This window comes from Chiloscyllium punctatum, chromosome 49 (genome assembly GCF_047496795.1).
Source record: "Chiloscyllium punctatum isolate Juve2018m chromosome 49, sChiPun1.3, whole genome shotgun sequence".
In the NCBI taxonomy this organism is placed as follows: Eukaryota; Metazoa; Chordata; class Chondrichthyes; order Orectolobiformes; family Hemiscylliidae; genus Chiloscyllium; species Chiloscyllium punctatum.
This window is the reverse complement of record NC_092787.1, coordinates 24,158,919-24,183,904: the sequence shown is the minus strand read 5'-3', so window position 1 is coordinate 24,183,904 and position 24,986 is coordinate 24,158,919. Positions and strand designations below refer to the sequence as shown.

The window sequence follows — 24,986 nt, the reverse complement described above, 5'->3', positions numbered from 1 at the left end:
CTGTCTGAGAATCTTTGGTGAATTTCTGCAGTGCATCTTGAAGACAGTACACTCTGCTGCTACTGAGCATCAGCAGTGGAAGGAGCAGATGCTTGTAGATGTAGTGCCAATAAAGCTGGCTGCTTTGTCCTGGGTGGTGTCGAGTCTCTTGAGTGTTGTTGGAGCAGCACTCATCCAGGTAAATGGAGAGTATTCCATCACAGTTCTGAAAGGCTTTGGGGAATCAGGGAAGAGAAAGGAGCAACCGATAAGCTCTGGAAAGGACTTAAATGGTCATTTCGACCTTAATTGGCAACTCCCTCCCCACTGTCTTACCCTATCAGTTGTTGGTTTGATCCAATTATTTGTCGCCAGCAAATTCTCTGCATCTTCACCATTTCATTAAACCTCCAATCCTTTCACCTCATCAATATCCTTCCTTTTTTCCAAACCAAGTACCCATTTTAACTATCTCCTACCTGTCATAACACAGTCACTTAACTCACATTAACCCTCCACCTAGTTATCCTTACTTCCTTGTTTGCTGTTAGAATATCTCACGAGATTAAGAAATTAGAGCATTTACCTTTTCTGTAATTGGACTTCAAATTCAACAATTTTCACACGTAAATTCAAGCAGCATTAGCACATGGAAAGACAACAGGCATGTTTTCCACTAGTAACTGTAAGAATGTCTGGCCCAGGAATGGGGCGTTTGGAGGAGATGGATCAGGAGATAGGAGCTATAGAAAGAAACAAGGCGAAGGATTGATGAGAGTGATTGAGAGGCGCTTAGGGAGGAGAGTGGGTTGATGTTTGGAATGGGGAGAAATACAGCAGATAGAGTTGATGGTAGTAGTCTTCGCCCTAAGATGGGGAATTTCAAGACTAGGGGGCATATTTAAAGGTGAAAGGAGAAAGATTTTAAAAAGACATAAGAGGCAAACGTTTTACATAGAGGGTGGTTCGTGTGTGGAATGAAGATCCTGATGATGTGATGGATGCATGTACAATTACAACATTTAAAAGATATTTGAATGGATACATGAATAGGAAAGGTTTGGGCAGATAAGGGCCAGGGGTGGGCAGGTGAGACTAGTTTAGTTTGGGATTATGTTTGGCATGGACTGTTTGGACCGAAGGATCTGTTTCTGTGCTGTAAGACTCTAGATACCAGTTTAAAAATGTGTTGCTGGAAAAGCGCAGCAGGTCAGGCAGCATCAAAGGAGCAGGAGAATCGACGTTTCGGGCATAAGCCCTTCTTCAGGAATTTCGACGTTTCGGGCATAAGCCCTTCTTCAGGAATATACACTATATACCAGTTGCTGGGACTGGAGGGTTTGAGTTTCACTGGAGCATAGGAGGTTGAGGGCTGACCTTATAGAGCTGTATAAAATCATGAGGGGCATAGATAAGGGGAATGGCAAGAGTTTTTTTTTCTGAGGGTGGGGGATTTCAAGACTAAAGGGCATACTTTTAAAGTGAGAAAAGAAAGATTTAAAAATGATTTGAGAGGCAATATTTCTACACAGAGAGTGTTCGTGTGTGTGGAATGAACTTCCAGAGGAAGTGGTGGATGTGGGTACAGTTGAAATGTTTAAAGGACATTTGGACAAATACATGAATAGGAAAAGTTGGGAGGGATATGGGCCAAACGCAGGCAGGTGACACTAGTTCGTTTTGGGATTATGGTCAGCGTGGAATGATTAGACTGGAGGGTCTATTTCCATGCTATATGGGTCTATAACTCTCTAACTGGGGGTGGGGTGGGGATTTGAGAGATGAGGGATCAAGAGTTTAAGTCCCACCTGCTCTCAAAGTGTGTCATAATATCTCTGAACTGCTGGATCAGAAATGTCATAATGGACTCATCAGCATAGATTGCCAGCGGGGAAGTCCGGTTTGATGAATCTCATTGATTTCTTTGAAAAGGTAACAGAGTAAAACTAGATGAGAGTAATGTACTTACAGAAGTAAAATATTCTGAATGCTACAAATCTGAATTAAATCAGAATTAATAGCGTTAACGATTTGACTTGGGTATGATTGTTCTTCAGATTCCCTCCACAGATGCTCCCATACCAGTTAAGATTCTCCAGCATTCTCTGAGTTGGTTTAAGGTTAATGTATTAGATGCATCATGTTTAGATTTAGAGTGGATGGGTAGAACAATGGGGCGACACAGTGATTAGCACTGCCGCTTTACAGCTCCAGGGATCTTCGTTTGATTCCACTATCGGAATACTGTCTGACTGGAGTTTGCACATTCTCCCAGTGTCTGCATGGGTTTATTCCCACAGTCCAAAGGTATGCCAGTTAGATGGATTGGCCATGGGAAATGAAGGGTTACAGGAATGGTGTAGATCCGGGTGGAGTGCTCTTTGCAGGGTTGGTGTGGACGTGATGGGCTGAATAGCCTGCTCCCACACTGTGGGAAATCTATGGTGAAGAAGTGGAGAGGGGGTGACACAGTAGGGGAATGAGGGAAGGGGTTTTCAGAAGGAGATGAAGGAAACTGGGAGGCTGAGGGGATGTTGAAAGAGTCAAATGAATGAAAAGTATTGAGTGGGGAAATGAGAAAGGGGTGAGCCGTTTTTCGGAGGTTTTGTCGAAGATGCGAGGAGATTAAGGACTTGTGGAGGGTGAGGAGCTTTGGACATGGTGTGGGAGGATGGGGGGAGGTGTTGATGGCGGGGTAAAGGAGGAGGGTGGGCCTTGTTGGGGGAATGAGGGGGGGTGGGTAGAGTGGGGTAAGAGGGAGTTTGAGACAGCTGTGGTATGAGACGGTTGGTAGGAAGTGGAGAGTGGGGGATGAGAGACAGAGTTGAGGAGGGATTGAGCATGGGGCAGCAAGTTGGGACCTTCTCTCTCCCCTATTTGGATAAATCGGTGACAGTCCAACCGGATTTACAGGTCAGGAAGTGAAGTGTAACTTTCGTTTTCTCTTTCTGATCAATGGCTGCGCCTATTTTAGAAGCGGACATTGCTCGGGTCTGAGGAGTTTTGCTTGTTCAGGGAATTTTTGACCTGGCATGAGCAGACATCGCGGGGCCAGCAGTTTGAGAAAGTTTATTCAGACAGTGTTAACTTGTTTTACTCTGTCCCGCTTCGAGTTTTCCAGGTGAGCTTTGCAAAAGGCTGAACTTCGGCTGAACAGTCTTGAAGTACGGAGAATTAAAGGTAATACTTTGAATTCTTATAATATTGATGCAAATGTAACGTGGATTTTTATGTACAGTACCATCTTTTGACATATACTCAATATTGAAGTGTTGCATTTATATAGCGCCTTCCAGTAAGTTTCAAAACATAGTCACTGCTGTTGGAGGTTGGGGGATGCATCCATGAACACCAACTAGCCACGAAACGACACGACCAGCTATCCTTAGTGGCCGCACACTCAGGTGACAAGCAACATGAGTTTGACTGGGACAATACTACTATTATAGGGCAAGCCACACAGAGAACAGCCAGGGAATTCCTAGAGGCATGGCATTCATCCACAAATTCAATCAATAAGCACATCGACCTGGACCCAATATACCGGCCACTGCAGTGGACAGCTGGAACTGACAACCGGAAGCGGCAGAGACAGGCCACTATAAATGCCGGAGGAAACATCACAGAAGCGCTTCACAGGAGGCTCCCAAGCACTGAGGATGTCACCTAGACAGGGGTCGAAACGTCTGCAACACAAATTCCCAGCTGAGCGAACAGAAGCACAACAACTTGGCTAATGTTCTGAGGACCTGCGTTCAAATTCCACAATGGCAGGTGGTGGAACTTGAATTCAATAAGCATCTGGAATTAAGAGTTGAACAATGACCATGAAGCGATTGTTGGAAAACCCCATCTGGTTCACTAATGCCTTTTAGGGGTGGAAATTTGCCATTCTTGCCTGGTCTGACTTACATGTGACTCCAGATCCACAATTGCTCTCTGGGCAACGGATAATAAATGCTGGTTTAGCTAGAGATGCCCACATCCTGTGAGTAGATAAAAGAAAAGCAAGCCACGTAAAGTACTGACTAGATTTGTTTGTGGGATCAATATGCTAATCCCTGGAGCTGTGAAGCAGCAGTGCTAACCACTGGGCTGCTGTGTCACTCAATCATTCTATCATCCACTCCAAATCTAATTGGGAACTTTTCCATCTGCCCAGTGTGGCCTTGGTTTAACTGTCTCATTCGACAGTGCGACATTCCCTCAGTGTCTGCACTGCAGCACCAGCCTCGATTCTATAGTCAATTGTCAGAAGGGGAGGCAATGACCTCGTGATATTATCACTGCACTGTTAATCCAGAGACCCAGATAATATTCTGGGGATCCAGGTTCAAATCCTGCCACAGCAGATGGTGAAATTTGAATTCAATAAAATATCTGGAATTAAGAATCTAATGATGACCATGAATTGACTGTCGGAAAACCCCATCTGATTCACTGATGTCCTTTAGGGAAGGAAACTACCATCCTTACCCTGGTCTGGCCTTCATGTGACTCCAGATACACAGTAATGTGGTTGACTGTTAACTGCCCCCTGGGCAACTAGGGATAGGCAATAAATATTTATAGGCAGGGGCTAGTTCTCTATGTGGTGAGATGGGTACATGAATAGGAAGGGTTTAGAGGGACATGGGCCAAGTGCTGGCAAATGGGACTAGATTACGTTAGGATACCTGGTTGGCATAGATGAGTTGGACCAAAGGGTCTGTTTCCATGCTGTACAACTCTATGACTCTGTGACACTATGAAAGGAATTTGTACAGGCATTGGTCGTTTTCAATTAGAGAAGAGCTGGAGGGATAGTGTTTAATATTGCATTCCCTTGCGTGGCAAAACCTCAACCAGAGTTCAGTTGCTAACCAATCAGCATTTTGTTCCTCATATGGTATAAATTGTTATGCAAATTGAAGTTTGTGATGTGGAGGTGCCAGTGTTGGACTGGGGTGTACAAACTTAAAAATCACACAATACCAGGTTATAGTCCAACAGGTTTAATTGGAAGCACTAGCTTTTGAAGCACTGCTTCTTAATCAGGTGGTTGTGGAGCAGAATCATAAGATGCAGACTTTATAGCAACAGGATTGCAGTGTCATGGAATGTAATATTAAACAAATTTAGCTTAAGTCTTTCATCTTTTAGAATGATCATGTTAGTTTTGGTTTTATGTCCCTGAGATGTTCTCTGAAGCTTTCTGCAAGTAAGCGTCCTGTCTCCCCAATGTAGAGGAGACCACATTGGGAGCAACAGGAATGCTTCAGAGAACATCTTCACGACACACGTACGAAACAGCCCCTCCAACCCCATGGCCAAGTACTTTAACTCCCCCTCCCACTCCGCCAAGGACATGCAGGTCCTGGGCCTCCCCAACCCCAAATCCTTACCACCTGTCACGTGGAGGAAGAACGCCTCATCTTCTGCCTTGGGACCCTCCAGCCACACAGGATCAATGTGGATTTCACCAGTTTCCTCATTTCCCCAGCCCCCCCCCCCCCCCACCTTCCAACTCAGCACTGCCCTCTTGACCTGTCTATCTTCCTTTCCACCTATCCGCTCTACCCTCCTCTCCGACCTATCACCTTCACCCCCCACCTTCATTTACCAATCGCATTACCAGCTGCCTTAGCCCCAGCCCCACCCCTCTCCCATTTATCTCTCAGCCCCTTTGGACCACCCCCTCATTCCTGATGAAGAGCTTAAGTTTGAAACGTTGACTCCTGCTCTTCAGATGCTGCCTGACCGACTGTGCTAGGAAAGGATTAGAAAGATATGGGCCAAGTGCAGAGAAGTGGGCTTAGCGTGGACGGACAGTTTGGTTGGCGTGGACCATGTAGGCCTAAGGGCCTGTTTCTGTGCTGTAGGACTCTGACTCTTACCTGGATTGCATACATGTGACTCCAAAGCAATGTAATTGGCTCTAAACTGCCCTCTGGGCAATAATTGCTGGGTGAGCCAGCAATACCCAAAACATAGAACAAAGAAAATTTCAGTTTATCAAGGCTGTGACTAAGCATTTCAAACTGTCTTAATTGTTTTTCAGTCATTCAGATGTGAATAGAACATCGCAGGAGCAGACAACCAGACATGGAAAGCCAACACATTTCAATGGTTATTATAAGTGTCACAGCATGCGTACTGGGATTGCTACTGAACAAGTACATTAATTCCACCAAATGCGAAGACTGTGACGAGAATTGGATAACACTGGATATAAAAGGTCAAGCTTTCTTATCTAAGGACTAATAACTTAAAATGCTTTTAACTGTGTGCTTTATTCTGATATTGTTGTGTTAGCCCTTTCAGTGGCATTCTATTATAACATGATTAAGTGTACTGCAGATTTGTTTATAGGGTTGGGAACTTTGGCCATTTCGTGTTTTGTTATGAAATTTAACATGCTGAAGCACCTTGGGACATTTGACTTTTTTAGAAGTTAAAAATCACACAGCACCACGTTATAGTCTGACAGTTTTATTTGAAAACACAAGCTTTTGCAGTGCTCCAAAAGCTTGTACTTTCAAACAAATTTGTTGGGCTATAACCTGGTGTTGTGTGATTTTTAACTTTGTCCACCCCAGTCCAACACCAGCTCCTCCACATCTTTGTTACAAGTGTGAAAGGAGGTGCTAAAGGCAGCTATTGTTACAGACACAAAATTCACCTTTGACAATTGCTACATTAAGCACAGCTAACTACAATTCAAGCTTCAAGAAAGTACCTCAGAAACATGCCCTGAGATTCCTGACCTAACTATACTTTGTTTAATACCAATGCATTCTTCGTAGAATTGTAAAAGGTTTATGAACCAGAAAGAGGCCACTTCGCCCATCTTGCCTGTGACTGCTGAAAAACAAGACATGTTAAGCAGCCTAATCCCACTTTCCAGCATTTTGTCTTGGAGGTTATGGAACTTCAGGTTCAAATCTAGACACCTTTAAAGGAGCCAAGGTTTTCTGCCTTCACTCCATTTTCAGAAATTGCATTCCAGACTCCTACCATAGTCTGGGTGTAAATCTTTACCTCATCTCCTCACTAATCTACCAATCACTTTGAATCATTGTCCCCTATTCACTGATCTTCTTGCTTAGCTAAATAAGCCTTTCCATTCCCTCTATCCAGGCCTCTCTCAATTTTGTGCATCTCAATCAAATTTCCCCACAGTTTCCTCTGTACAGGAACAACCCCAGCCTATCCAGTCTTCCTTCATAGTTGCAATTTTCCAAACCTGACAACATCTTTATAAATTGCCTTGTTACCCTCTCAAGTACATAGAGTCACACAGCTGGGAAACAGACCCTTTGGTCCAACCAGTCCGTGCCGAACATAATCCCAAACTAAACTAGATCTACCTGCCTGCTCCTAGCCCATATCCCTCCAAACCTTTCCTATTCATGTATCCATCCAAATGTTTTTTAAATGTTGTAATTGTACTGACGTCCAGTTACAATTCTTGCTACAGCTTCAGTGAGAATACTCCTAAACTTCCGTTATATGGACAAGTGATAATAACTCAATTTTTCTTGGCCTGTTATTGATTTTTGTACCTCAAATCTTACTGTTAGTTGCTGGAGAACACAGTTTGTACTCACAGTGCTAATACTGCAAACGATTACGTTAGATATATTGCATAGAGTAGGCTATTCAGCTTAACCAATCTATACTTTGTGTGTCAATGTTTCCTCATTTCACTACAAAGAGATCTGACTCGAAGTTTTAGACTCTGACCCCTCCTTATCCAAGATCCCAATCCCCTGTCCAAACCAGTGGAAATAGCTGCTTTCTTATTGACCTGATCTGTTTCCCTTAATACCTCATGAACTTTGTTCAAATCTCCCCTTAACCTTTTAAATTCTATGGAACGTGAGCCTGGATTGTGATCTTGTTGTAATCTAACTATTGGTAAATTATCCACATATGGTTCCATTCAAAGTGTTGTTTTCAAGGGTCTGTAATGTCGTGTTATCATTGTTAATGGATTAATCCACAGCCATTGGAATGTAATCAGCAACAGTTTAATTGTGGCACTGTTGGTAGCATTCTGACATTCAAGACAGATGATTGTAGATCAAGGCTCCCCAAAGTAGAGGTCAGGACCTAAAGTGGGGTCATGAGCTGAAATTTTGGGATTAAGAGCTCTAAGGTATCAATGGCCATCGTGAATTTCTGACCAAGTTATAACAACGCTTCACCTCTGATGTAAATGCAGATCTTTGTCCCTCAATTCTTGCTGAGGGGTTGCAACAATTTTCGAAAGTCAATTTGGGATCACAATGGGAAAAAGTTTGAGAAGTACAGTATGTAGATTGAGATTGGACTGCAGAAACCTGGAGATAGAAATTTAGGCTGAAGCCCTAAATGCAGTATGGAGGGAATGCTGTACCTTCAAAGAAGCTGTACGGGACATTAAGTTGAGCCACAACCTGCCCTCTCAGGTGGATGTGAAAAATGGCATGGCACGATTTTCAAGAGGGGAGCATTCCCACTGTCCTCAACCAGCGTCAATCACCCTCACTCATAGACCCCCTCCAGAGTGGAAGCAGGCCATTTGGCCCACCAAGTCCCCAATGATCCTCCAAAGTGCATCCCACCCAGACCTCCCCTATCTATGTAGCCCTGCATTTCCCCTGGCTACACATTTCCCCTTAGCCTACACATCCTGTGACACTATAGGCAATTTAGCATAGCCAATCCACCTAACCTGCACATCTTTGGACTGTGGGAGGAAACTAGAGCATGCAGAGGAAACCCACGCAGATATGGGGAAAATGTGCAAACTTCACACAGTCACCTGAGGCTGGAATCAAAACTGGGTTTCTGGCACTGTGAGGCAGCAGAGCTAACCACTGAGCCATCATGCTGTCCAGTCATCGCCATTTAAATATACGGATTAGAACTCGAGAGTGTAATGCTGGAAAAGCACAACAGGTCAGGCAGCATCTGAAGAGAATTGATGCTTCGGGCATAAGCCCTTCATCACGATGAAGGGCTTATACCCAAAACGTCAATTCTTCTGCTCCTCGGATGCTGCCTGACCTGCTGCGCTTTTCCAGCACCACACTCTTGACTCTGATCTTCAGCACCTGCAGTCCTCACTTTCACCCCAGCTTAGTAGAATGGTTTCACAGTGCAGCATATGAAAGCTTGCTGCTGGCAAAATGGTGCCTATATTAAAACTGCAAATTTACTTCAAAATGACTTTGTTGGCCGTAAAGCACTCAGGACCAGGGGTCATATAAAATGCTGTATGCTTTAAAAATGCTTTTCCTTTTTTAACAGGACTGTTTTTTGCTGTTCTTTAATGTAGGTTTAGAGGAGGATTTCACGAACAAGCTATTTGGACAGCACATTGCAAGTGAAGTGATCATCAAAGCACTTAAAGGTTCTTCAAGTAACCCTAATTCCCAGAAACCCCTGACCATGTCTCTACATGGTTACAGCGGCACTGGAAAGAACTTTGTTAGTCGACTAATAGCACAGAACCTTTACAGAAAAGGACTAGACAGCAAGTATGTCCATGTGTTTGTGTCAACACTCCATTTTCCTCATGTTCAGTTCATTGACAAGTATCAGGTAATCCCTTCTTTATAATTATAGACAACAAGAACTTTACAATAAATTTGTGGTATTATCAACTTATGGATACATCAAAGTCCTGATTTATATTTAGTTGTTAAGGCTGCATAAATCTCAAGTTTGTTGTGTTTTCTTTTATCATGGGACCTCGAGAATATTCACTACTTGTTGGTTAATTGTTTCTTCGCTGCTGTTGAACCAAAATTCTGGAACTCCCTCTCCAACAGATCTCTGAACATAAGAAAGAAAAGTCACAAGAAATAGAAATTGGAGTAGGCCATTTGGCTCCTCAAACCTGTTGTGCCTTTCATGGTCAAGATTATGGCTCACCTGCCTGAGGCCTAAACTCCTCTTTTTGTGTAGCTCATCATAGTCCTCAACTCTCTGATGTTTAAAAAAAATCCACCTCCTCCTTAAATATTTTCAGTGACATAGACTCCACAACTCTGAGATAGGGAATTCAAGGCATTCACTACCATCTGGGAGAATTCCTTTGCAATTCAATTTTAAATGGGTGTCCCCTTATTCTGTAACTTTGTCCCCTTTTTCGAGATGTCCCCACCAGCAGAAACATCTCCTCAACATCCGTTCTGTCAAGCACCCTCAGAGACTTGCATGTTTCAGTAAGACTATCCCTCATTTTTCTGAATGCTAATGAATAAAGGCCTAACCTGTTTTAGCCATTTATGATAAGTGAACCCCTTCATTCCAGAAATCAGCCTAGTGAATTTCTTTTGAGCTCTCTCCAATGTCAATACACCTTTCTGAAATACAGGGACCAAAACTCCAGGAGACAGTAAGGACTGCAGATGCTGGAAGCCAGAGCTAATAGATGTGAAGCTAGAAAAGCACAGCAGGTCAGACAGCGTCCGAGAAGTAGGAATGTCAACGTTTCTGGCCAAAACCCTTCCTAAGGACATTGGCCCAAAACATTGACTTCCCTGTTCCTTCGATGCTGTCTGACCATATAGTACTATAGGTTCAGCCTCACCAACATGCTGTATAGTTGTAACACAATTTCCTTATTTTAAACTCCAACCCTCTAGCTTAATTACTGGCTGCACTTGCATGTTAACCTTTTGTGCTTCATATGTAATTATACCCAAAACCCTCTGTGCTGGAGTTTTTCTCCATTTCAATGATAGCCTGCCTTTGATTCTTCCTACGTCATCTCACACTTTCCTATATTAAACTCCATCTGACAAGATTTTGCCCACTTATTTTATTCAACCTGTCTGTGCCCCTTTTCAAATTTTTTATGTCCTTATTACAGCATGCCCTCTCAGCTATTTTTCTATCGTCAGAAAAGTTGTGTACGTTAAAGTCTGTCCCCTCCTCCAAATCATTAACATAAATAGAATTGGGGTCATGGGGATGATACATGTGGCACTCCACTAGTTATATTTTGATCATGGCTGATCTATCACTGGAATTCCATTTCTTGGACCATCCCTATACCCCTTGATACCCTTCAGGTTTAAAAATGTATTGACTTTCTGTTTTCAATATATTCAACAAAAAAAATGGGAAAGCAATGGCACAGTGATACTGTTACCAGATTCATAATCCATAGTGCTAGACTAATGTTTTGCTGAACAAAAGCAAAATATGGCAGATGCTGGAGATTTGAAATTAAAACTCAGCAGGTTTGACCACAACTGTGGAGAAACAGAGGTAATGTTTTGAGTCTGATATGTCTGTTCTTTGGTTCCAAAGAAGAGTCTTTGTACCAACTCATTTTTTCTCTCTCCACTGCCAGACCTGCTGAATTTCTACAATACTACGTTTTTATTATTAGTGTTCTGGGGACAGTGTTTGAATCCCACCATGGGAGATGGTGAAATTAAAACTGAATAAAAATTTGGAATAAACAGTTCATCTAATATTGACCATACAACCATTGTTCATTGTCACTGGATCACTAATGTCCTTAAGGGAAAGAAGTCTGCTATCCTTACCTGGCGTGTGACTCCAAAACTACAGCAAGGTGGTTGAATCTTAAATCCTGTCTGAAATGGCTAGCAAGCCAGAGTTCAAAGGATAAATGCCATCCCAGCCAGCAACGCCAACATGCCATGAACAAACAAATAAGAAATCCATGCTATCCATGGTAAAAAAAGAATTCTGAAGATCACAGCCCTTCTGGTGAAAGTTTTCATCTTGGTCCTAAATGCTGATTTCGTCCTAAAACTGTGACCTTGTGCTCTAAGCTTCCTAACCAGAGGGGAAAACACTCTCACAGTGATTATTATTATTTTAATTTATTTTTAAAGGAACCAATGACATCAAATAAGTGGATGTAAATTTTTTTTGAATGTAGAGGTGAAGCAAGCATCCTATGATGGGCAATTTGTTTTTCATTGTACAGAGTAATTTACAGAAGTGGATTCATGGAAATGTTTCACAATGTGCCAGGTCAATGTTTATCTTTGATGAAATGGACAAAATGCATCCAGGTCTCATTAATGCAATCAAACCTTTCCTGGACTACAGCAGTGATGTTGACAAAGTGGATTACAGAAAAGCAATATTCATCTTCTTAAGGTAAGGACTGGGGTGGAAATAAATTTGGTATGGTTCCCACTTGTGATCATTAACCAATCAAACAGGGGAGAGTCATGATATATCTAAGAATTTGATACCATTGGACAATTCTCTAACCTTTCAACCAACTCTAACCAATGGAATTGGGTGCAAAGCTGGTTTTATACTCTGGCTTAACTTGCTATCGAAGTCAGTTGAGTACAATATTGAGCAGGGGTAAAGCTGATATTCCATCCAATCCCCTGGGATTCCTGTCCAACAAGCTCGGCTGAAATTGTCCATTGTAATACATTCCGTGACAAAATTAAATGTAAACATTTTGCAACGAAGCAGAAGAAACCCTGAATGACATTTGTTTGTTTTTAAAATCTGAATAGCAATACTGGTGGTGACAAGATAAGTGAATTCACCCTAAACGTTTTGATGAATGGAAAGGAAAGGGAGAGCATTAAGCTGAGTCAGCTAGAAGAGGAACTCTCCTCGACAGTCTTCAACAAAAGCAACAGTAAGTTCACGTGACTCACAAGTGGAGAATAAAATAGTGAACAAAAATTGTGATTGGCAAAATATATTGTCTGTTTCACAGTTCCTCCCCATGACCGTTCTATTTTTGAACAACTGTGTATATTGTTATGATCCCAGCTGATAGTACTAGTGAATGATGTTTCCAGATCCCGGAATGAAACCTGGCTTGATAGATAATTGGTTTAATTTAGTTTGTGGTCGTCAGTCACTGAAACATAGTCACATGAGGCTGTACAGTTTCTTTAACAACAACTTAATGTGCAAAAGGTGAAAATAAAGACAAGATAGAGAACATGGTTAGAGAAATGTTCAAACACCCAGCAAAACAGAGTTCAACCTCTTTCCCAACACCATCACTTCAGAGTGATTCGAATCCAGGGAAATTATACTTCCATATCATTCTCTCCTGTGAACTGTGGGGTATTTTCACATTAATGTTTGCAAAACTGAGACTTTCACAGCTTCTAATAGCCTACAGTTTTCTAACCAAACACTCTTGGTCTGAAAGTTGCACAAACTAAACTTTTTTACCATAAGCCCATAAGAAATAGGAACTGGAGTAAACCATTGGGTCCTTCAAGCCTGTTCCACCATTCAATAGTATCATGGCTGATCTGATATTCCTCACATCCACTACCTGCATTTTCCCCTTAATCTTTCATTCTCCTATTGATAAGAATCTATCTCAGCCTTAAACTTGTAAATGATTGTCCCCACAGCTCATTGTGGCAAGGAGTTCCAAAACCTCTCAACCTTCTGAGAAGAAATTCCTCTTCATCCTAGTCTTAAATTGGAGCCCCTCACATCTGAGACTACGCCCTCTGGTCTGAGACTCTCCCTTAGACGAAGCATCCTCTCAGCATGTACCTGCCAAGTCCTTTGAGCATCTGATATGTTTCAATGAGATAACCTCACATGCTTCCATACTCCAAGAGAGTACAGTCCCAACCTGTTTACCCTTCACTCATAAAACAATCCCACAATATTGTGGATTATCCTTGTGAACCTTTTCAGAACTGCCTCCAATGAAATGATATCTTTCCTTAAATGAGGGAACCTAAACTGCATAAAGGTATTGTAGATGTTGTCTCCCCAGCACCTTGTACAGTTGCAGTAAGCCTTCCCTACTCTCATACTCCAACTCTCTTGAAATAACGGCCAACATTTCATGAGCCTTGCTGGTTACCTGTATGCTAGCTTTCTGTGTTTTATGCATAAGTACTCCCGAGTTCCTCTGTGTTGCAGCCTTCTGCATTTTTTCTTAATTTAAATAATAATGTTCTTTTGTTCTCCCTTCCACAATGAACAACTTTGCATTTTGCCACATTATACTCCATTTACCAACTTTTTGGCCATTTACTTAACCTGTCAGTATCTCTCTGTAAATTATTTGTATCCATCTCGCAACCCTGCCTTTTCACCTATTTTCATGTCATCTCCAAATTTATTAATGTGTATTGTGAACAGTTGTGGTCCCAGTACCGATTCCTGTGGAACCCCACTGGTTACAGGCTCCCAATTTGAAAAAGAACCTCTTATCCCCACTCGCTGTTTCCTGCCCATTAGCCAATTCTCCATCTATGCCAATATATTACCTTCAACACCATGGGCTATGGGCTGTTATGACTTAACCATCTGTGAGGTACCTTGTTGAATTCCTTCTGAAAGTCCAAATATGACACATCTACTGGTTCCCCTCCATTCACTCTGGTTGAGACTTTCTTGAAAATCTTGAATAAATTAATCAGACATGATTTACCTTTTATGTGGCCATGCTAACTCTACACAATTATATTATGGTTTTCCAAATGTGCTGCCTCTTCAGTAATTGATTGCAATATTTTTTTCAACAGTAGATCATCGGCTAATCACCCATAGTTACCTGCTTTTTGCCTCCCTCCCTTTCTGAATATGAGAGTCACACTGGCAGTTTTCCAATTACCGATGTTAACTCATTCCTTCAACTGCTCTGAGTAACTCATTTCTGGGACAGGGATTATGCTGTTTCTCAACACCCTCTGGTTTCCTACAAACTGCACTTGGGGTTGTTTTCATTGGAGAAAAGAAGGTTTAGGGGTGACTTGATAGAGGTGTACAAGATGATTAGGGGGTTAGATAGGGTTGACAGTGAGAACCTTTTTCCACGTATGGAGTCAGCTATTACAAGGGGGCATAGCTTTAAATTAAGGGGGGGTAGATATAGGACTGATGTTAGGGGTAGGTTCTTCACTCAGCAAGTCGTAAGTTCATGGAATGCCCTGCCAGTAGCAGTGGTGGACTCTCCCTCTTTATGGGTATTTAAGCGGGCATTGGATAGGTATATGGAGGATAGTGGGTTAGTGTAGGTTAGGTGGGCTTGGATCGGCGCAACATCGAGGGCCGAAGGGCCTGTACTGCGCTGTATTCTTCTATGTTCTATGTTCTATGCCCTGACAATTCTCAATTTCAGTTTTCTAAACCAAAAATCAATGCATGACTATTATAACCTGAAAACAAGTTAATAGCCTTCGTTGTTTATGCCTGTGATAAACAACAAGTTGTATCCAATTTTCCGTTAGCACTCTTTAGTTTTACTATCATTTGCTCTTTGATACATCCTGCATTAGGTCACTGTTTTAGAAGAACTGACCTATTTTTCTTTTTAAGCTCTTCAGCACCCATATGCTGCTATTAAAATCTAAAATAATTATAAATCACACATTTCTCATCACTATCTTCTATATTGTTTTTGTTTCTCTACATTTATAAGTAGAGCTATAGAATACAAAATTATGACATCATGAACGTTTACAAAGCAGTGTCATCTGGAGTGCTAATTCCTACTTTAAGCAAAAGATTCTTTAGGAACGATGTAAAGGCATTAGAAAGGGTATAGAAAAGATTGACAAGAATGATTCCTTGTGTTATGATCCCAGCTAATGGTAATATTGGACATGAATATAATCTGCCTTGATCGATCATCTGTTTATTTTTTGCAGTTGATTACACGGTAGTCAGTCTTTTAAACATATTCACACAAGACTGCAGATATTCTTTTACAATAGAACACAAGTTTATTACACAAATTAAGAAAAAAATCAAAACCACTTACAGATAGAAAATAGTTTGAAAATCTTAACACAAATATCAAAAGCAAAGTTTCAACCAGTTTGGCAAAGTGCTCCAATAAAGAGACTCAATCCCAAGAGATAACACTCATGTCTCAGCCTTTTAAAGCTTATTTAATTGACTTTCCACAGTTGCTTTCTCTTGGACTGCTGAGACAGTTTTATGATTCCTTTCTGAATCAATGAATGCATACTTCACATAATTCTGATGACTTGAACTTTTTCACTTTTAAAATCTTGAAGGCTTCTGTCCAAACTCTTGTGGCCTGGAGGATCTACAGACTAGAAACCACTAATGCAGAAGTGACTAATTCTCCTGAACTGAACTGAAAAAGTTGGTTAACCTGTTGGGCCAAAAACAAACTTACTTTCTGAACTATACTCTAGGATTCTTCAGATCTGAAAACATGAACCTTTTGTTGTGAATTGGAAATGAAACTAATTACCTTAATGAGTATACTCCTTCTGTCATAAACCCAACTGTATAAACATTTTATCGGTTAACACTGCAGGGAAGATGCAGTTGGCTTAAGTTATATGCTTTAGCTCACTGTCCTCAAATGACCTCCTGGCACTTTTTAAAAATATTACCTTCGCATGACTAACTAAAACCCAGCTGCCCCTATTTCTTTTTGAAAAATTCAAATGATGAAAACAATAACATTTGTTTATCACACATGGATCAGGAATTTTATTTATATGGATAGATTGAAGTTACCACCATTCCCTTCAGAGATGATTAAGAGATTTGACAGAGCTACTCAAAATCATGAGAAATTTGCATAGAGTAGATCAGAAGAAACTGTTTCTGTTGACCAAAGAGTCAAGGGCAGAGGACACCCAATTCAAAAACCTTTTAATTTCAACTAGCAAATGGTTAAGATCTGCAATGCACTGCCTAAGATTCTGATGAAGACCGACTCAAGCATGACTTTCAAAACACAAGTGAATAATTTTCTGACAAGAAGAGCATTGCACGGCTACGTGGAAAAGGTTAGCAAGATGGGTTACTCTTAAAGAGAACCAACACTTTTTCCTTACATTTTCAAAGGACGGCAAGACCAGCATTTGTTACCCATGGTATACACCAGGGTTTGAATGGTTGCCTTCTGTACTGTAAGTGTTTTATAATTCTAGTTAAAAATTGAAAGGACTACGAAAAGAAAAAGACAAAGCTAATGACCTCAAGAACACCTTTTAATAAGAAAACTCAGTTAGTACTATATCTTTTCTCTGCTGCCATTTCATCAAATTCAACCAAGACAGATTAGACAAATTTAAGATTGTTTTCATTTGAATGATATTTGCAAAATATTAAAGAGGAAAGGGTAGATTCAGAGGTTCAATTTCCACTAGTTGGAGATTCTGTGAGTAGCAGTCACAGCCTAATAATGAATGCCAGAGCTTTTATAGTGAAATTAGCAAATATTTCCAAATGCAAAGGTTGGTTGAAATCTTGGTCTCTCTACCACAAATTGCACTTACTGCTGGATAAAATGTTAATATTACTTTTTATGATTGGTTGATGCTTGTTAGCCAAGGGAATTAAGGACATTAGGCAAAGGTGGGTTTGTGGAGCTAGGTTGCAGTTGAGTCTTCTACCATTGGATGGTAGGTTGAAGGAGCTAATGGTGTCCTGCTATCCTTTATTAGGTGCAGTTTCTCCATCTCTGTTAAAGTTCTGACTATGCCTCAGTCTGCCAGCATCCTGTATATCTGTGCTGAAAGCTTTGATTCACCTCGTTCAGCAATGCAAGGGGGAGGTGAGGGGTAGTAAGAACATTCCTAAACTTTTAAATCTGTGCCAAACACAGCAACTTTGAAGAATGCCAGCCACTTCAAGATCATTTTCTTTTCACTTAAAATTTATAAATAAGCCTTTTTTTCAGCCAATGCTCATGGATGTATTGCAATTTGAGTGACAGGTGAGCCATATATGAAATGATTGAGTCTACTGTGATCCAGCAAGTTGATCTATGACCAGCCGAACCATAATGGTTTCAATCTTGAGTTTGATAACAAGAACCAAGGTTGTGTTGAGTTCATTGAGGGGCTTTCTATGACTGATGTGTGTGCATTGTAGTCTTTGGGAATAAGAATCATGCTTGCTCATGGCAAGATCCTGAACGTGGAGTTTATTAACACAGAGGCAGTTGTGCTGCAGCCACCACCTGGTTCTGGTTGACCAGGAAACTCTCTCCTGCTCTCTCTGCCCAGCAGAGGTGTATTGAAAGGACTTGTAGGATCTGTTTGGCTGCATTATGAAACATCTTCCGTGGCCATCAGGCCCTAAGTGGGAGAAGGTTGGAGTGTTTGGCCTAGAGTTTGGGATACGCCACAAGACCTTCACTGGTCTCAGTGCTAACAAAGGGCAAACCATCTCTTGTGCTTGTTTTTCTGGTCACTGACTTGTGAATCCTTCTTAAACTTCTCATTTGTAGCAATGGGAAAGGTTGCTAACTTTAAGTGCCAAAAGGCTAGGTCAAAGGTTATCAATCCAACACCTACTATCTAAGGGGATGCAACGGCCTAGTGGTATTATTGCTAGACTATTAATCCATATAGAGGTCACCACCAGACGCCTGGAGGAAGAACGCCTCATCTTCCGCCTCAGAACACTTCAACCCAGCACATCAGTGTGGACTTTAACAGTTTCCTCATTTCCCCTTCCCTACCTCACCCTAGTTCCAAACTTCCAGCTCAGCACTGTCCCCATGACTTGTCCGGACTTGTCCTACCTGCCTATCTCCTTTTCTACCTATCCACTCCACCCTCTCCTCCCTGACCTATCACCTTCATCCCCTCCCCCACTCACCTATTGTACTCTATTCTACTTTCTCCCCACCCCCACCCTCCTCTAGCTTATCTCTCCACACTTCAGGCTCTCTGCCTTTATTCCTGATGAAGGGCTTTTGCCTGAAATGTTGATTTCACTGCTCCTTAGATGCTGCCTGAACTGCTGTGCTCTTCCAGCACCACTAATCCAGATATTAATCCATAGACCCAGGTGATATTCTGGGGACCTGGTTTAAATCCCACTATAGCAGATTGTAGAATCTGAATTCAATAAAAGATCTGGAATTAAGTGTCTAATGATGACCATGGAACCATTGCTGATTGTCAGGAAAAACCTGGGTTTGTCTTTATGGAAGTTCTTTGGTAAAGGAAACTGCCACCTTTACTCAGTCTGGCCGACATGTGACTCCAGATCCATAACAATTTGACTCTTAACTTCCCTCTGGGAAATTAGGAATGGGAAAAAATGCTGGCTTGGCCAGCAAAACCAACATCCTGTAAGTGAATTTTTAAAAATAATCTCATCCCCTGACTCCCCAAAGCCTGTCCACCTTCTACAAGACACAAGTCACGAGTGTGATGGAATACTCTGCACTTGCCTGGATGGGTGCAGCTCCAACAATATTCAGGAAGTGTGATGTATCCAAGACAAAGCAGCCTGTTGATTGGAACCACATCCACAAATATTCAGTCACTCCACCTCCAACACTCAGTAGCAACAGTGTGTACCATCTTCAAAATGTACCCCAGAAGTTCACCAAGGCTCTTTCAATAGCACCTTCCAAACCCACAACTGCTTCCATCTAGAGAGCTAAGGGTGGCAGATGCAATGGGCCACCACTACCTGAAAATATCACTCCAAGCCACTCACCATTCTGACTTGAAAATATATCACTGTCTCTTCAGTGTTGCTGGGTCAAAATTCTGGAATCCCCTCCCTAACTGCATAGTGGGTGTACCTACACAACACAAACTCCAGCGGCTCAAGAAGAAAGCCTATCTCAGCCTTCTCAAAAGCAGCAGAGGATGGGCAATAAGTGGTGGCCCAGCCCACATCCAGTGACTGAACAGATCATTTTTTAAACAAGCCTCAAGTGGCCAATGACCATTAGGATAATGAATTTGGGGAGAGGGGCGATGAACATCAGAATCACACCTACATGAGAGAAATTAGCACTGAAAGGAAGGCATTTAATCTTTCTGAAAATCATTTTAAAAAATTATTAATGTTTAAAAATATTTCCATTGTAGGTGGTTTCTGGCAGACTGCTCTCATCCAAAGCAACTTGATTGACCATTTCATTCCTTTCCTACCCCTGGAGTTCAAACACGTTGAGTCCTGCGTGAGAGCTGAAATTGCATCCAGAGGTAAAAGGATCAGTGAGAGCATTGTCACCACAATTGCAAGCAGTATGGTCTACTACCCAGAAGAGAAGCTGCTGTCACAAAAAGGTTGTAAGACTGTAGCTTCCAAAGTAAACTTGTATTTCTAAGTTGAAGAACCTACAGAATGAAATTTTTGCAAATCTCCTTGGTGTTTGCAGAATCTCTGGGACTGATTGATGAGGTACTTATCCACTTACAATTCTTTTAACAGAATCACTCCATAACTAGCCTGTTGTACCTGCTGGTGTCCATTTCTGCCAGTTAGGTGATCTGCTGTCATGGTGTACCATGCTTGTCTGTATTGTACCAACCCGAAACATCGACTCTTCTGATCTTCAAATGCTGCCTGACCACCTGTGCTTTTCCAGCACCACACTCTTTGACTCATACATCCACAGCAGCACATCTGTCCACCATTCTGTGACATCTGTTATCCAACTGCAAGCTGCAGCAAAAACAGAAATTGCTGGAGAAGCTCATCAGATCTGGCAGCATCGGTGGAGAGAGATCTGAGTTAATGTTTTGGGTCAAGTGACCCTTCCTCAGAACTGGGGATGAGCCCTTTTTCTGCAGTCACCACTTTGGCTGCTTGAAAAGACCTATGAACAAATGGCTAAAATACGGACATGTCACTTTGCAGAGTTATTTTTGCTCATTTGTCTTATGGATGGTATGTGAAATTTGTAGCAGACATCTCAGTGTGCACACTTTTAAAAACCTGTTTTTTTTCTGCAGATCTTTACTTATTGTCCAGGCTTCTGATGTGTACACGGAAAGGTAGAGAATGCAGCATCTGTAAACAAATGGATTATTGACAGGCAGTGTTTTAACTGCTTGGCTCAGAATCAGAGAGTCGTGGGTTCAAGCCCCACTTCAGACAATTGAGCACATTAACCAGCAAAATAGTGGGGCTGTGTCTGTTTTTCTAACCGTGGACATTAACTCACAGCTTATGACTAAAACTACACATTGTAATTGACTTAGGTTGGATTGGTACTTAGATTTGTGCACATGACACAACTCTTAAGTGGATTACTTCAGGACGTTTCCTTGCAATACTGAGTGAGTTGCTGCACTGTACAAGCTGCTGTCTTCCAACTTGCCCTCTCAGGAGAACTTAGGGTAGATGATTCTATTGCACTATTTGAAGAACAACAGGGCAATCTGGCACTGACCTAACCATTAGATTAGATTAGATTACTTACAGTGTGGAAACAGGCCCTTCGGCCCAACAATTCCACACTGCCCCGCCGAAGCGCAACCCACCCATACCCCTACATCTACTCCTTACCTAACACTATGGGCAATTTAGCATGGCCAGTTCACCTGACCTGCACATCTTTGTGACTGTGGGAGGAAACCGGAGTACCCGGAGGAAACCCACGCAGACACGGGGAGAACGTGCAAACTCCACACAGTCAGTCGTCTGAGGCGGGAATTGAACCCGGGTCTCTGGCACTGTGAGGCAGCAGTGCTAACTACTGTGCCACCGTGCCGCCCACAAACTTCTCCCTCAAACCTGTATTAGGCCACAAAATTTTAGTTATTGATCTTATTGCTGTTTGTGAATTGGCTGCTACAAGTGTGATTGTTCTTAGCAGTATTCTGTGAATAAGATTGATTAAAGCTTTTTTGCTGAGCATTTGTGCACAGATGACAGTCATTCCATCCACCTGCTGGACACAGCTGCTGTTAAAAAGTGGTCATTTTTCATCCTAATTTTATTTTGTTGCAGGGATATAATGCTCCCTTTTTACTACCACAAAGCCCAGAAGTTGTCATCATGATTTGGAATATACACCAGTGAAAGACCAACAGAAGCAGATTCAATAATAACTTTCAAAAAAGAATTGGATACAGATCTAAATGAGGAAAACTTGCATGTGGAGAAATAGGAAGGGAGTGGATCAAGACAGCTAGCACGGGGAGTGGAGTGAATGGCCTTCTTCTATGCTGTAACCATTCTGTCTTCTCTTGGTTCTCTCAAAATGTGAACATACAAATTAGGAGCAGAAGTAGACCATTCAGCTCCTTGAAGAAAGTGAGGACTGCAGATGCTGGAGATCAGAGTTGAGAGTGTGGTGCTGGAAAAGTACACCAGGTCAGGCATTATCAAGGAGCAGGAGAATCGATGTTTTGGGCATAATCAGATTCCTGATAAAAGGCTTATGACCAAAATATCAATCCCCCTGCTCCTTACATGGTGCTTGACCTGCTGTGCGTTTCTCCATTCAGCTCCTTGAGCCACCGTTCAGTAAGATCATGGTTGATCAGTTTGTGTTTCAAATTCCACATTTCCATCTTCCCATCTACACCGCTTCCTCCCGCTTTAGGAATATTCAATGCCCTCACTTCCACTATCTTCTGAGGACAACCTTAGAAAAAAAAAATTCATCTCTATCCTAAAAAAAACCACACTAATTTTAAAACTGTACCCCCTAGTTCTGAGTTGACCAAGAGGAGAGAGTCTTTCCACATCCAATTTGGTAAGACCATCAAGGATCTTTTACTCTTCAATCAGTTCATGACTTGTTTCCTAAATTCTGTGGAACCAACCCAGCCGGAACCAACCTTCCCTCACAACTCCACACACTCATTCCAAGCATCAATCTAATAAACCTCCTCAGAATTACCTCCAACCTATTTACATCCTTCCCAAAATCAGGAGCAAATCCACACACAGTATTTGAGATATTGTCTCACCCATGCCCTGTATAACTGAAGTACAACATCCTGCCTTGTGTTCTATGCCTCTTATCGTAAAGGATTGCATCCCATCAGCCTTCTAGATTATGCACTGTACCTGCACACAAACTTTGTGACTCATTCTCCAGAACATTGAAATCCCTCTGCACCTCAAAACTCTGCAGTCATTCTCCTTTTAAGTAATATTTTGTTTTTTTAAATTCTTTCTGGTCTCCCTGCTTATAAGAAGGATGATGCTAAACTTTAAACGGTTCAGAAAAGATATACAAGAATTACCACAATTGGAGGGTTTGAACTATAAGGAGAGGCTGAATAGGCTGGGGCTATTTTCCCTCAAGCATCAGAGGATGAGGGGTGGCCTTAGAGAGGTATATAAAAGTATGAGGATAGGGTAAATAGACAAGGTATTTTCCTCAGGTCGGGGGAGTTCAAAATTAGAGATAAAGGTTTAAGGTGAGAGGGGAAAAAATTTGAAAGGGACCTGAGAGGTAACATTTTCACACAGAGAGTGGCACGTTATGGAATGAGCTGCCAGAGGAAGTAGCACAAGTACAATATTTAAAAGGCATCTGGATGCATGTATGAATAGGAAGGGTTTAAGAGAGATATGGGTCAAATCCTGGCAAATGGGAGTAGATTAATTTGGAATACCTGGTTGACATGGATGAAGGGCCTGTTTCTATGCTGTAAATTCTATGACTCCTGCCAAAGGGAAGAACTTCTCATTTCTCTACATCATGCCAGATTTTTACCTATTCACTCAACCTATCTAATTCCTTCTGTAAAGTCCTTATGTCTCCTTCACACAGAGCTTCTCACTAATCTTTGTGTTGTTTGCAAAGGTAGCTTGAATGCGTTTACTACATTTATCTAAGGCATTGACATAAATAATAAACATTGAGACCCAGCACAGACCCCTGCAGGACTCAACTGGCCACATCCTGTCAATCAGACAAAGACTCATTAATGCATACTCTCTTGTCTAGTTGGTATAAAGCAATCTTCTATCCAGGTAAAAACAATAGATTCCTGATGAAGGGCTTTTGCCCGAAACGTCGATTTTCCTACTCCTCGGATGCTGCCTGACCTGCTGTGCTTTACCAGTACCACTCTAATGCAATCTTCTATCCAGGCTAATTGATAAGCCTTACACCATAAGCTTTTATTTTTTGCAATAACCTTTGATGTTATACGTTATTAAATGGCTCTGGAAATCCAAGTACAGTACATCTGCCAGTTCCCTTTCATCCTCAGCTCCTTGAAAGAAATCCTATAAATTGGTTAAACTCAATTTTGGTGTCATGAAACGATTGCTAACTCTTCCCGACTATTGAGCTTATCTAGATGCGCAGATATAATCTCTTAATGGGGAAAATGTTCTACAAAAGGGAAGGCATTCCATCACAAAGATAGGGCTGAAGGTGAACCAATGGAGGGTGCAGGGAGTTACTCATGGAGACATCCAGGAACAATGCAATGGAATAAGAACTCATCTCAGTTATTAATTCATCACCTCACTCCACTGCAGAGGGTTAATTGGTTACACAACTCTCTGCAAGCATGAAGCAAGGTGAGGTGCCAAGGATGTCATGAATGACCACATCCAGAGGGAGATCATATGTTGGCATCAATTTGCATCACACACTAACCTTCCAGCTTACTGAGCTAATTGCCGAATCCAGTCCCAGAAATAGTATCCGTGAACATTTCATTGATTGCTGAAAAATCCCAGCAAGTGATTCACAACCGTTTTTAAGGTAAGAAATCTATTACTTTTACCTGGCCTGACCTTTTGAGTTAACCCGAACTGTCAACAATAAGGTAGTTGACTCTTCCACTCCCTCAAATGGTAAGCAGTCCACAGGGATAAAGTTCAGTTAAAAGAACAGTAATGGTTTGTAATATATCTACAGTTGTACTGGACCTTCAATGTACAAGATGAGTTGGACTGGTATATGTCACACACAGCATTTACACGACCTTTTGATTTATCTGTCCTTGATCTCTCTGCTCACAAATTCGGTGTTCTGTGCACTTCCCTCTCACTTCATCAGATGTCAGAGCAGTGCTCAGAAAGCTTGTGATATCAAATGAACCTATCACTTGGTGTCATGTGATTTCTGACTTTGTCCACCCAGGTGACTGCCTGTTAGTGAAGAACAAGAATGTTTAGGTTTTGTCAGTGACACCCAAGTCACACCAAAGACTAAAGAACAATATGGCGGCGGCATCACCTGAACATCTTCGCACCTTCCCACTGGCCCCGCCCCACCGACCACGTGCACAGCCTACAGCCAATGGGAGGAACGGAGGCGCCACCTGCGGGGCGGTAGTGACGTATCGTCACGCCATTCGCGCGGGGTGGAAATA

The 24,986-nt window shown here is 41.9% G+C and overlaps 1 protein-coding gene across 4 annotated transcripts; it reads left to right on the top strand.

Annotated features, from left to right (window-relative positions):
* The first annotated feature begins 2,771 nt into the window (after window positions 1-2,771).
* On the top strand, window positions 2,772-21,544 carry LOC140469403 (torsin-1A-like). Of its 4 annotated transcripts, none has more exons than XM_072565887.1 (7): window positions 2,772-2,892; window positions 3,101-3,159; window positions 6,020-6,196; window positions 9,284-9,549; window positions 11,921-12,096; window positions 12,474-12,601; window positions 19,776-20,652. In XM_072565887.1, the coding sequence occupies exons 3-7, from the start codon at window positions 6,064-6,066 to the stop codon at window positions 20,015-20,017; spliced, it is 945 nt and encodes a 314-aa protein (XP_072421988.1). In that variant the 5' UTR covers window positions 2,772-2,892; window positions 3,101-3,159; window positions 6,020-6,063; the 3' UTR covers window positions 20,018-20,652. The 4 variants fall into 4 exon arrangements, 3 of the variants coding, with proteins under 3 accessions (XP_072421988.1, XP_072421989.1, XP_072421987.1); XR_011956092.1 differs by lacking the exon at window positions 2,772-2,892 and having other exon boundaries at window positions 2,914-3,159; window positions 19,776-20,091; window positions 20,646-21,544; XM_072565888.1 differs by lacking the exon at window positions 2,772-2,892 and having other exon boundaries at window positions 2,914-3,159; window positions 19,776-19,892; window positions 20,646-21,544.
* Window positions 21,545-24,986: the final 3,442 nt, after the last annotated feature.

What these genes read in the sequence shown, in the direction of transcription:
- LOC140469403 (XM_072565887.1), top strand. Translation starts at nt 6,064, where the DNA reads ATGGAAAGCCAACACATTTCAATGGTTATTATAAGTGTCACAGCATGC. An exon ending in GATAACACTGGATATAAAAG is followed by an intron (nt 6,197 to 9,283) that starts GTCAAGCTTTCT and finishes TCTTTAATGTAG; the next exon opens with GTTTAGAGGAGGATTTCACG. An exon ending in AGTTCATTGACAAGTATCAG is followed by an intron (nt 9,550 to 11,920) that starts GTAATCCCTTCT and finishes TTCATTGTACAG; the next exon opens with AGTAATTTACAGAAGTGGAT.